This window comes from Tasmannia lanceolata, unplaced genomic scaffold, assembly GCF_043159265.1.
Source record: "Tasmannia lanceolata isolate RefF3 unplaced genomic scaffold, GAP_Taslan_0.1 ptg000003l, whole genome shotgun sequence".
Classification (NCBI taxonomy): Eukaryota; Viridiplantae; Streptophyta; class Magnoliopsida; order Canellales; family Winteraceae; genus Tasmannia; species Tasmannia lanceolata.
Window position 1 is genome coordinate 13,441,823 of NW_027518680.1, and position 12,479 is coordinate 13,454,301.

Below are 12,479 nucleotides of genomic sequence, written 5' to 3' on the forward strand. Positions count from 1 at the left end.
TAAAAGAGAAGTAAAAAAAGGTGGTTTGATCAGATAGAAAATCAAAGGGCAGGATTTTGCTACCGTGCCCTTGTAAATCTGACGGTCGACCACCATATAAATTCTCCAATATAAGAATGTCTGCACTTTCCTAAAATCAGTCGTGTATGTCTTGGTTGACCAAGGACCAGGCTAGCATTTTGAAGGAGCACATCAAGACTTTCGTAAAAGCATTATGCACGTGCACATTTACTAGTTTAAGGTAAAAGCTCAACTAGAATACCCAAAAATTGAACCCGAGTTGCACCCTATTATAAATTTATAATACCCCTTTAAATTCTGGAAAGAAAAAATTTACCCAAGAAAAACATTTCCATCACAAATATTTTTCTTGCAATTTTGAGTACAAAACCCCTTTTTTTTTCTCTTTTTTTTTTTTTTTTATAAAGATGACGTAAGATGTCCCCACCCCCTTCGGGAATAGGACTAATCCCTACGGATACACGAAACGACCCACTCACCACTAGTACCTACGGATACACGAAACGACCCACTCACCACCACGTGTATCAGGTAAGTCGGGGCGGGATCTGAACACTCGTCAACAGGGAGCAAACCCGTGACTTTATGCCGAAGAGCCAACCCCTCGGTGGGTAAGTACAAAACCCTTATTCTACTCCTCTCCACCCCTCCCCAAAACCCTAAATACAAAACCCTAGAGAGAGAGAGAGAGAGAGAGAGAGAGAGAGATGATAGCATTAGGGTTCGAGGGTTCTGCAAACAAAATCGGAGTAGGTATAGTAACCCTAGATGGATCAATTTTATCAAACCCTAGACACACCTACATAACCCCACCTGGTCAAGGTTTCCTCCCACGTGAAACAGCCCACCACCACCTCCACCACATCCTCCCCCTCATTAAATCCGCCCTCCAAACCGCTCAAATTACCCCCGATGCCATCGACTGTCTCTGTTACACCAAGGGTCCCGGCATGGGGGCCCCACTCCAAGTCGCCGCCATCGTCGTTCGGATCCTCTCTCAACTCTGGAACAAACCCATCGTAGCCGTTAATCACTGTGTGGCCCATATTGAGATGGGAAGAATTGTGACCGGAGCACATGACCCTGTTGTGCTTTATGTTAGTGGGGGCAATACACAGGTTATTGCTTATAGTGAGGGGCGTTATCGGATCTTTGGTGAGACTATTGATATTGCTGTTGGGAATTGTTTGGATCGATTTGCTAGGGTTTTGACACTCTCTAATGATCCTAGCCCTGGTTATAATATAGAGCAGGTATTGATAATGCCCAATTTTATTATCACTTTATTCTTTCAATTTTAGTGTAAATTTTCAGTGTAAATATAGTTTTCTAGTATGTTTTTTCTTTGTGAAGAGTTTGGAAAAGGGGTTTTTTTTCACTGAGTTTTATGCTTATGCTTTGTTTGATTACACATAAAAAAAAATGTAACTTGACCCACCCCAATTCGAGTTTTATTTACAGGGACATTCAATTTATAATGAAGTATCTTTTCTTACATAAAAAAGTCTTCTTCTTCTCCTTGTTGGTTATGATAGCCCCTCGGTAGAGGCCCGACGTACCATCGTTGACTTGATATAGGCGCGATATTGGTGAAGTATACTACATGGGTACTTACTGTTTTTTCGAATTAACGATCAAGCTTCAAATGTGAATAAGACTCTTCAAATTATGTGTATGTGTCAGACATCTTTTATGTTTACAATTTAAATTTTGAGTAACTGGGTCTTGTACAAGCTATCATTACTTCATATTATTAATGGTCTTATTGATGGTATTATTAATTCTTTTTTCTAAGTTACAATTTCAAATTTCTTATTTATTTATGTGGTGTAGTAATCTATCCTTATTTGTATTCATATCTTTGATTGGAAAATGTGAATTGCCATTCAAAAAAAAAAATGCAGAATCACTTCTTTACTCAAATCCATGTATTTTGTAACCGTGTCTTGGCTGTAGAATAAAACTGAAGAATGAAGCAAAACAAGAACGAATACCAGAACTCTCTTTTTAATACTGTATTGAATCATAATCCATATAATATGTTTTTCCTCACTTATTATAAACCAAAACTAACCAATAGATAAGTCCACTACAACAAAATCCTATTCTAATTGGACTTCTAGTGACCAAAACCAACCCACATACCACTGTGTCGTCTTTTAACTTTTCCTCCTAACTGATTTCACATTGATGTAAATCAACTTATCTAACTAGACCAAAACCAACCCACATACCACTGTGTCTCCTTTTAACTGATTTTACATTGATGTAAATCAACTTATCTAACTAGAACTCATCTAGAAGCACTTCTAAATCTCCTTAAACGACTACTTCTTAAACATACCAATACCACTTTTATTCTAACAAGGACACTCTACTACAATTAAAACTCTACACGACCAAATCTTGTTCAAACTATACTTCTAAGAGTCTGTGATGACTCCAACATTGGTTTTAGAGGTGTCTCAAGGTATCAAAACAATGAAGTTGTCCTGCTGTTCTTTGAACAATCCGGTAAGGAGATGGGAGAAATGATGTAGACATGGGAGGATGGACGAGGACTACGGTCACAAGCGTAGGGTAGTTTTCTTATGTGGATATATGAAGTGTGCATGTATTGTCGGCATATGGGAGTATTGTGTAGTTATAGGAGTTAAAGGAAGAAACATTTAGTGGGCCAATTGCATGAAGGCATGCAAGCAACCTAGAGTGTTGATGCTAATGGGCTGCCATATCAGCCGCATGGCAGATGGACCATAGCTTTCGTTCCATGTCAGCATTTTCTGCTGGCTCTCACAGTTGTACAACAGCTGGCACCTGCTGGCCATCTAGAACCATCTATGGATGCCTATAAAGGCATTTACGAGTGGAGTTTAGCAGTTTTTGGAAGCCCGGAATTGTGTAACCGTGTGAGAACCTTGGTTTGTTGGAGAGCTGGTTAGCTCTTGGAGGATTCCCCTCTTCCTCCATGGTTAGAGATTGGAAGGATTCTTTATATTAAGATCCTTCTACTTCCTCTTTCCAATCCAGATTTTAATCAATCTTCCACATGAATCATTTCCAGAATAGCATGTTCCCTGCAGCGTCTTGAATTTAAGTTCTTTGCCTTGTCTTCTTTGTGATATGGTCCAAATTAGTTTTCTTTTAGTTTTGTGTTTGCCTGAGTTCTTCCATTTGCTTACAGATTGATCGGTTTGCTAAAGTTGAAGGTGATCGAGATTAAGTATCATCAAGGAATTCAGTCTTATAACACAAGATCTGAACTGAATTATAGATGAAAACACAATTTCAGTTCAGTTCTGAACATCTCATGGATGTTGCTCCTATTGAGCATTTAATGCTTATGTTGTTGATCCATTAAGAAGACAAAAATCTTTTACTTCTTGTCTGTAAATTGAATTACTGTTCTGATCTGTTCATAAACGGCAAAGAGACTTTCCTTGTTTTTCTAAGCTCTTAGAATGAAAGTCTTTCAGCATTTGTGTTCTTTCTTGTGAGAATCCCTGCGTCTACATTTTAGCATCATATCTCCTATTGAAATTGTATTTGGAGGATCATTTTATCAGGCTTATCCACATCAAAAAACTCTTGCATCTTCGAATGCAAGAAACTAAAAGGGTGTAAGCCCAATGGTTTCCACCTTGGCATTCCCATCTTATTTTGATGATTCCAATACACAAGTGATTTATGATCACTAATGTGTTTGATTGTCTAAGTTGTAGATAACATTGGTGCTAAGACAACATTGCTTGGATTAAGGCCAAAGAAGATCTCATTGGACCACATTATGAAGGCCAAAGACATCGAAGATCCAAGACGAATGAAGACTTGAAGAATCGCATTGAAGATCGAAGTCGCTTTAGATTGTATACGATCCAATCTTAGCTTAGATTTTAAGAGGCATAATTAAGTCAATCTCACACACCCTAAATGTATAAGAGATTGTCCTTGTGGAGTTCCAACACCTTGGAACCCTCATAACAATCCCAACTTAGTGTAGAGTTGGAAGCCCTAGAAACAGAAATGAAAATCTGCTGTTGATAGGCTTCTCGGAACTCCGAGAGAATTCTTGGAGCTCCGAGCTCAGAACTCCGAGAAATCCTCAGAGCTCCGAGATTTGGTCCAGTAGAAATTTTTTATGTTCTGTTTGTATTCCCGGAACTCCGAGATTTTTTCTCGGAACTCCGAGAACTCTATAACGGCCAGAATTATAGCCGTTGGGAATTTTCGCTGGAATTACCACAATGCCACTGAACGGTCATATTTTGGTTTTCCTATATATATGGGCATTCTAAACTTCAAGAAAAGTAATCCTAACACTCTAAAACTTCATTTGAACATCCAAAGAGTGAATCAAACTTGATTATGCCTCTCATCCTCTAAGATTAGGATTTGGATCATAGGCTTAAATTTGTACATCTTCTACAATGTTGTAAACCCTTGTGAGGGATTGTTTTTAGTTCTTTCTTTCTTTCTTTATCAAGATTGTATTCGGGCGAGTGTTCGGAGAAGCGTAGCCCACTCTCCGTGGTGAAGATTGCCACCAAGGTTAAAGGTAATCGGAATTTGTAATCGGCACCGATCTTCGCCGAAGTTAAGAAGATCACATAGTGAAGCCATCAACGGGTTTGGTTGGTGGAATGGAGTAGGCCTCGAGTTTTGAGGACCGAACCACTTTAAATCTCGGGTGCACTCTCTCTTAAACTCTTGCTCTTTATTTGCATTCCACCTTTAGATTTAACTTGTGTGCTTGAATTTTATTGTTGATCTCTTAATTTCCAAATTAGGTTTGAGTTTTTCAAAAGGGTAAAACTTGCTAGCAACCTAATAATTTTCACTCCTCATAGTTGCCATTTCGGGACCACCCTTGGATTTTCAAAGGGGGTACTTATTATTTGAACAATTTTTTATTTGAATATTATTATTATTTGAATAGTTGCCACCATAATCTGTAAGGGGTGTGCAATCAGTCTATAGCTTCTCTCCTTTTCCTATTCTTTGTATCAGAGTTTCATGGTCAGGATCCTTCCACTCATCGGTTATCATAGCAAAAGACAACCTGAAAAAAATTGGTGATGGTGGTGGGCTGTAAACCAGATATTTGAGTTATAACATGGTTGAATTGCTGAAATAGGTCTCTCTTAAACCATGCTTTTTTCCATTTTCAACTTGAAAATAGCACTGCAAGCATATTTTACCTCTTTAATTCATGGTAGTTTTTCCCAAGTATTAAGAAAAATTCTCCTACCACCTTGTGCTCTTACTTCAAGCTGAATGCTTAGTTCATACCCGGTGAAACATTCTCTTTCGTTGGTGCTGCCCGAGCCTAGTATCTGTAAAGTGTATGATCTTGTGTTGTTTCTTTTACCTCAGCTTGCAAAGAAAGGAGTACAATTCTTAGATCTCCCTTACGTTGTAAAAGGAATGGATGTTTCTTTTAGTGGGATACTGAGCTATATTGAAGCTACCGCTGTGGAGAAGTTAAAAAACAATGAGTGCACACCTGCAGATTTGTGCTACTCCTTGCAGGTAAGAAGCCTTTTACATCTTTTCCTTCTTTGCAAGTATCCGTACTTTAAATCTATTCCTAAGGCCATGTTTGATAACCATGAATTATTTTTGATGATAAATTTAGTTTCTCAAGTTGTGAGAGAGGGGTACGGCGGGTGGGAGGAGAGATTTTACTTTTTAGAGGGCCCGGATGAGTAGAGTGTGAGATGTGTCTAAGAAACAAGGAAAAAATCATTCATATTTTGAGTGGAGTTTTTTGTTTCCTTGTTTGTCATACTTATCTCATCCTCTTCTCATTTCTGCTTCGTCAAATCTCTCCTCCCACCCGCCCTACCCCTCTCACCACTTGAGAAACTAAATTTATCATGAAAAAAAATTCACGGTTGCCAAACATGGCCTAAATGGTGGTAGGAATTCTGCTTGTAGAAAATATGATTTTTATTTGCAAAACTGAACTCGATTAATAGCATTTATTAAACCAGATATTGCAAGCAACATGTTATTTTTGTTTTCTTTTATGATGCAGGAAACAGTATTTGCAATGCTGGTTGAAATTACAGAGCGTGCCATGGCACACTGTGACAAGAAAGATGTTCTTATTGTTGGTGGTGTTGGATGCAATGAGCGGTTGCAAGAGATGATGAGAATAATGTGCTCCGAGAGAGGTGGTCGCCTATTTGCAACAGACGACAGGTACTGTGTTGACAATGGAGCGATGATAGCATATACTGGCCTCCTTGCTTATGCCAATGGCATGACAACCCCTCTGGAGGAATCAACTTTCACACAGAGGTTTAGAACTGATGAAGTTCAAGCAGTTTGGAGAGAGAAGAACATGACAAATTCAAATGGTGTTGGTAGTGATGGGATTTCTGTTGAGTTGGAACGAGCTTCTAGCTAATAAGCTTTGAGGTACGATTTTCCAGCATTTCTCGAGTAAGCAAGTAAAATGACTTCAGTTCACTGGAAAAAGGATAGTTCTTTTCTGATAATATTCTCTCATCCCATGCTGAAAGAATCAGAGTAACTAATGTAGGATCTTGTGTAGATAATAGCCTTCTCAGCAAGTGAGAAAATGCATATAGGTTTCCTAAAAATTAAAGACCTTCAAAATCTTAAAATGAAATGGATACAAATCACATAGTAATAGGGATTTGGGAAAGCTTCCAAAGAAGGCATATGGGAGAACTATTTGATTGTATTTGTGTTTTCTTTTTTCCTTTTTCTGTTTTTTTTTTTGCTTTTATGTGAGGGAGAATATCTCTCTTTTCATTTATGTTTTCTAGTCCCGTTGAAAAAAGAGTTCAGTAGAATACTTCTTTTTTTTTAAAAAAAAAATTGACATATTTTCATTGATACTATGAAAATTACGTTGGGGACTAGAAGTCCCACCCAGCATTACATAGTATCAAATCAAGCTGGCCAAGGCATACCCTGAGCCAGAAAGACTAAACAAAAACAACAAAAATATGGGCCCTTTCTTCCTTAACCATGCCATGGGCTATGCCCCAACCATGCCCAGCCAACTGCCCTGCACTACAATCATTCCAACCTACGTCTATCATCTTCCTCAAACGGCCTCTAAAAAAATCCTAACACTTCTATAGCAGCAGCAACACCACATTCCTTTACTAACAGCAACGTAGAAGAATTTCGAGGCAGCATTGCCTCGACAAGCAAAAGACCTTGGTCACATAAGCTATTGAGGATCTAATACTTTCCTCGGCGCACCTGGAATCTGATATTATATGGGACAATTACTCATGCTATCTCTCCAATCCACCATTCTAAAGTATCACCTTAACACCGACCAACAGAACTAAAACCAACTTCATGGATCCCACAAACTAAATAACAAAACACCCAACTTCCCCTTTGAACGTCCCTTTTTCCTTCCTCACTCTACTAATAAATAAAAACAACAAACATAACCATATCTATACTCAACACTTCATTGGAGACAAGTATTTGAAACCCTCAGTACCCCCACCTACTCTTAACCAAAAGGCCAAAAATTACAATCATCCAGGGGTCAACTACTGAATTACCCATAAATAGGGCCCATCCTACCATATTTGGGGTAGAATTTTAGGAGGTTTACAAATCTGTTGTTTATCTTCTTTGACCCTAATTTTGTAACTAAAATATTCTTCAATATATTCATAAGGACATTTTCTTGAGATCTTGGCCTAGGGGTGCAACTCGGGTTGGGTTGGGTCGGGTTGAGGCTAACCCGACCCAACCCGAGGAACCCATTTTTCCAACCCAACCCGACCCAACCCGTTTTCCAACCCGACTAGACCCAACCCGACCCAACCCGATTTCACCATTTGTTTGATTTCTCCATTTTATTTTTGTATTTCCATCTCATCCTAATCATTAGATGTTCCCCAACAAGAGGGTTAATTAGGACAACTTTCACCAAGTTTTTTAGTTCTTTCTAGCTGTGAGTTATATAATGACAAAACAAACATAGAAGTAAAAATTTTATACATATTGGATTGGAAATCGGGTTTCGGGTCGGGTCGGGTTGCCCGACACCCCAACCCGACCCAACCGGATTTCCAATTCGGGTTGATTTTTCCCAGCCCAACCCAACCCAAATAAAGGTTCAACCCGTCGGGTTTGGGTTGAACCCGACCCAAGTTGCACCCCTATCTTGGCCCCCTAGCCAAGGGATTTGAACCATCATAATATCCGCCAGGGGCTCGATAGTCAAAGCCAAGGAAGCAGGATTCTTCCCTGGGAGCCTTCGATTCCCGCTTTCGATTCCCGCTCTGGCAACCTTGAGTAGGATTCTTCCCTAGGAGCCTTCGATTCCCGCTCTGGCAACCTTGGTCAAAGCTCTTCCTTGCTTTTGGGTGAAAGTTAACTGACTTGATATTTTTAACTGGTGCACCCAGCCAGGCAACTTTCCGCCTAGGGGCGGGGTATTTTGGCTTAGATGTCTCGGGCCTTGCTAACGGTAAGCCTGATTGATCGTTTTCAGGACACACCACACCTTCATCGAGGCAAGCCATCGGCACTTCCTTAGGCGGCAAAACCAGAAGATTCAATTGGTTAGATTTGAAATTTGAAATCCAAACGGGATCCATAGGCTCACCAGGAGACCCACTCTGACTCGCCGGCAGCCGATACGCCGGCGATTGAAAACTCGATCCTGGAATGCCCAAGGAGGATGTCGGAATAAGAGACCTTTCCCCCGGGAGCTCAACCCAATAGTATAGGTCTGGTCAAGAACTTTGATTTTAAAACATGATCTAAGGAGGTGCCAACGTGGGGCTAGAATTTTGGCCGAGACATAACTCATACAGTTTTGGTGATTGCCTTCCATCTTGGTTTCTACAACCTTACCAAAGAGGACCCCTATAGCCTCCACCGTTGAAACAGCCCAAGCATGTAAAGGGATGCCATAAGAGTGAACTCAGTGAGCTTCCTCGCCTTGAATAAACACCCTTTTCCATGGTGAGAGGGAGAGCAAATGATTACCCAAAGCCTCAGGTTCCTTAGCAAGGATCTGTGATGCCTGTGATTCTGTTTCAAACATAAAGAGAATTTCATTCTTCGCCAATATAGAAGGACAATGTAAAGATGGGATATCGCAAGACTTTTGTGCCCATGTTCAGAGCTCCTGCAAGGTCTCATTATGATTTTTCTTTTTCCCTATTAGGCAAGCTCTTAGTAAACCCATTCGTGTGTCCACCTCCTTGCCCGCCTGAATCCGGCCAACAATCATCCTCACCACCATTGGATTCTACCCTAGAAGGTGAGCTAGCACGAGGAAGCCACTTCGAGGGGATTCTGGCCCGATGACACCAGCGACATTCATTCTGCCATCTGAAATTAAGATATTGACCGGGGGAGCAGAACCGTACACCAACTATTACCTTGATTTGGCTTAGAACTCCTTGTAGGCCTGCTCCCGCCGTCCAGAGGCGAACTAGGTGAAGGAATCGATTTCGCTCTAGCTTTCGAGCACCTTCCCGCTAGCCGAAGTTGTCGTAGAGACAATAGGGGCATTGCCAATCCTCCGCCTTTTTCATATATAGTTCAAAAATGGAGGAATCGCCGCCGGGTGGAGGCGATGGCCACGGCTGGGAAAGGAGGTGGTTGGATCAAACCCTCTACAAACCTTCTTCTCGTACCCTTGGAAACCCTAAAAACCCTTTTTCAGGAAACCCTAATCTCTCCTCCAGTAAAGTACTTTTGAAACCTCTACAATTTTATATTGAATTTGTTTACAAGTTATTTTCAATATTAAATAGAGATTATAAAGTAATAACATTGAAACAGACTTGATGGACAACCTCAATGAAAAAATATTAGGAATATAAAGCATAGTTACAAAAAACTTCCTACTTGGGTGGGAAGCTCGCTTCCCCATAAACTCGCTTCCCAAATTTTTAGGGAAAACATACTTCTTTGACACTTCCTGTGTGTTTCCTCTTTACGCTTCCGATCTACTTGGGTGGGAAGCCCGCTTCCTCATAAACTCGCTTCCCAAATTTTGAGGGAAAGCATACTTCTCAGACACTTCCTGCGTGCTCTTTACGCTTCCGATTTAGGTGATTATTTCTTCCTAAAAGAAAACTTACTCCTTTGGACAATGCTGAAGGAGCGCATTTAAAAAAAGAATGCATTTAAAAATTGAAACTCATTGGCTCATTGCTATTCGGAAAAAAAAAATGAAAACGCATCGTCAGTTTCAAATGAAAATTATTTTGATATTTTTTCAAAAATTTAAACATTAAATGTGCATGAATATAAAATATGTGAAACTGTAAATTCCTAAAACTTGTTATGCTAATTAGTCATGAAATCTTCTATCTGTAATTCTTACCTATATTAACCCTTCTTCCCTAACCTACTGCAACCCTATTCTTTCTACGTATTTCTTGTTTGCTTCCAATGATGCAAATTTTCTCTGTACTTTATTTAGAGCTTTTTGCTCCCTGCATATTCTAATTTCTAAAGCCCTCGCTTCCTGCATCGCATCGCTTCTTGAACTTGCTTCCCACCCTAGCAACTATGGGCATTTAGGGACTGATTGAAAATATTTTATAAAAGGTTATTTTTAGCTAATTCTTCATGACTAATTAATGTATATTTTACATATTAGGGATTTAAATAGAAAATTCCCATACCATGCGAAAAAAATTGTAAAATTCCATAATGATATTCTCCACTTTTTTCTTCGTCTCACTACATCGGATAATAGTGTTTTGTTATTGGTTTTGTAGGAACATATCAATTCAGCATAGCCTGGAGACAATTAAAACACGGAAGCAGATTCATCAAAATCAAAGGAATTTCTATTTGTGCCAGCGAGTTGTTTGGTCTGATGTATTACTAGAACTTAAATTAAACTTAGATTTATATTATTGAACTCTCTTTTTATAGCTCTCATGTTGTGAACTAATTAATGCAATGTTTATGTACATTTTCAGTGTAAATCAAACCAACATTACCAAGCAAACAAATCCCATCAAATTGATCAAATGGTCATCTACCCATCGGTAATCTTTAAACAAAACTTCGATGGATCCTCACTTGGCAATATGGGACCAGCGAGAATAATTAGAGATCAAAATGGCAAACCAATTGCAGGATACAGCAAATTTTACAAAAGGACTAAAAATATCAACGACTCCTAAGCCAGGTTTCATGGATCAAGGGTCTAGATCTATCCAATCATCATGATCTCAACGGCATTTGGCCAGACTTAGTCAAAGAACAGATGGGGGTTCAACTCAGGTCGATTTTCAGAATTCGTGTTGAGCTTTTTGCATAAAACTGGGTTGATTCCAATTCCTTTTTTTTTTTAAACCAAAGACCCAACCCGAACCAAGTTGCACCCCTAAGAACAGTTCTACCAGTGATCAGTCATGACTTAGTAGTACGAACATGGACCCAAAAACTGCCTAATATGGGGGGCAGGAGAATGTGCAAATCTGTTGGATTCCACCTGCATGGAAAAGGAGAAAGAGACACTGGATTTTCTCTCAAGCTGCTGAAGACAAAAAGATTCGACGAATGCAATCTTCTCTGGTCTTGCTTTCCAGGTTTCCAGACGGTGTAATAGAATCTACTCAACTTGATTGTAATGTAAAGAAGGTTCAGGAACATGAAAAAGTGGTATCTACAGGTGGCAAGCTAACAAATGTATGTGATAGCAACGTGGATAAGGCCCGTGATGCTTCAAATCGTGTGGTAGGAGCCCCTATACGTGGGCCGTGGCGACATCATCAAGGAAAAAAGGGATTTCTTATGAACAAATATGGATGGAATGGGAGAAACTCCGGTTACTTTACTGGATCTTATTCAATTCTGCCGCGGAAGAGGATGATGAAGTCGACCTTATCGCAATGGCAGTAATGGGTGACGAGCCTGGTATGGTTTACATGGATGATAATGATACCTCCTGGAGGATGCTTATGGACACCGCAAATCAAGGCTGATCCGGTAGATCTAATCTTAACCAAAAAAAAAAAAAAAAAGAGAAATGAGGAACTTTAAAAAAAAAGAGAGAAATGAGGAACTTAAACTCTTGCGACATGCGAAATCTAAAGGTTTTCTTTGGGCGGAAAAATGGTTGCATAAATAAAGATTTTCTTCTGGAATATAAGGGGATGAGGGATGGAGAAAAAGAAGCTGGCGTAGGTAGAAGAAGAAATCTGGACATTGTGGCTATTATGGAAACATACGTAAAGGAGGATAGAAGTTGCTAGAAAAAGGATCGTAGTGTTAGGAATGTGAAGCTGGTAGGTGGTCATTTTGTTTGATCATAGTGGACGACGGATGAATTGGTTTGGTTGAAAGGGGTTCCTTTCTGGTTTGGCGGCAAGGCAAGGTCTGGAGGGCGTGACCCAGACGCTTTTTCATTTTATTTACTATCAACTTTTCTAGCTCAGGAGTATGCTCCTGCCCAGTTGTACTTGATACCATGT

General features: G+C 39.7%; 1 protein-coding gene across 1 annotated transcript; it reads left to right on the forward strand.

Moving 5' to 3' along the window:
* The first annotated feature begins 528 nt into the window (after positions 1-528).
* On the forward strand, positions 529-10,990 carry LOC143851826 (Actin-like ATPase superfamily protein). The gene is made up of 4 exons (XM_077361320.1): positions 529-1,274; positions 5,395-5,550; positions 6,059-6,444; positions 10,773-10,990. Exons 1-3 carry the CDS (start codon positions 729-731, stop codon positions 6,431-6,433), a joined length of 1,077 nt encoding a protein of 358 aa, XP_077217435.1. The 5' UTR covers positions 529-728; the 3' UTR covers positions 6,434-6,444; positions 10,773-10,990.
* Positions 10,991-12,479: the final 1,489 nt, after the last annotated feature.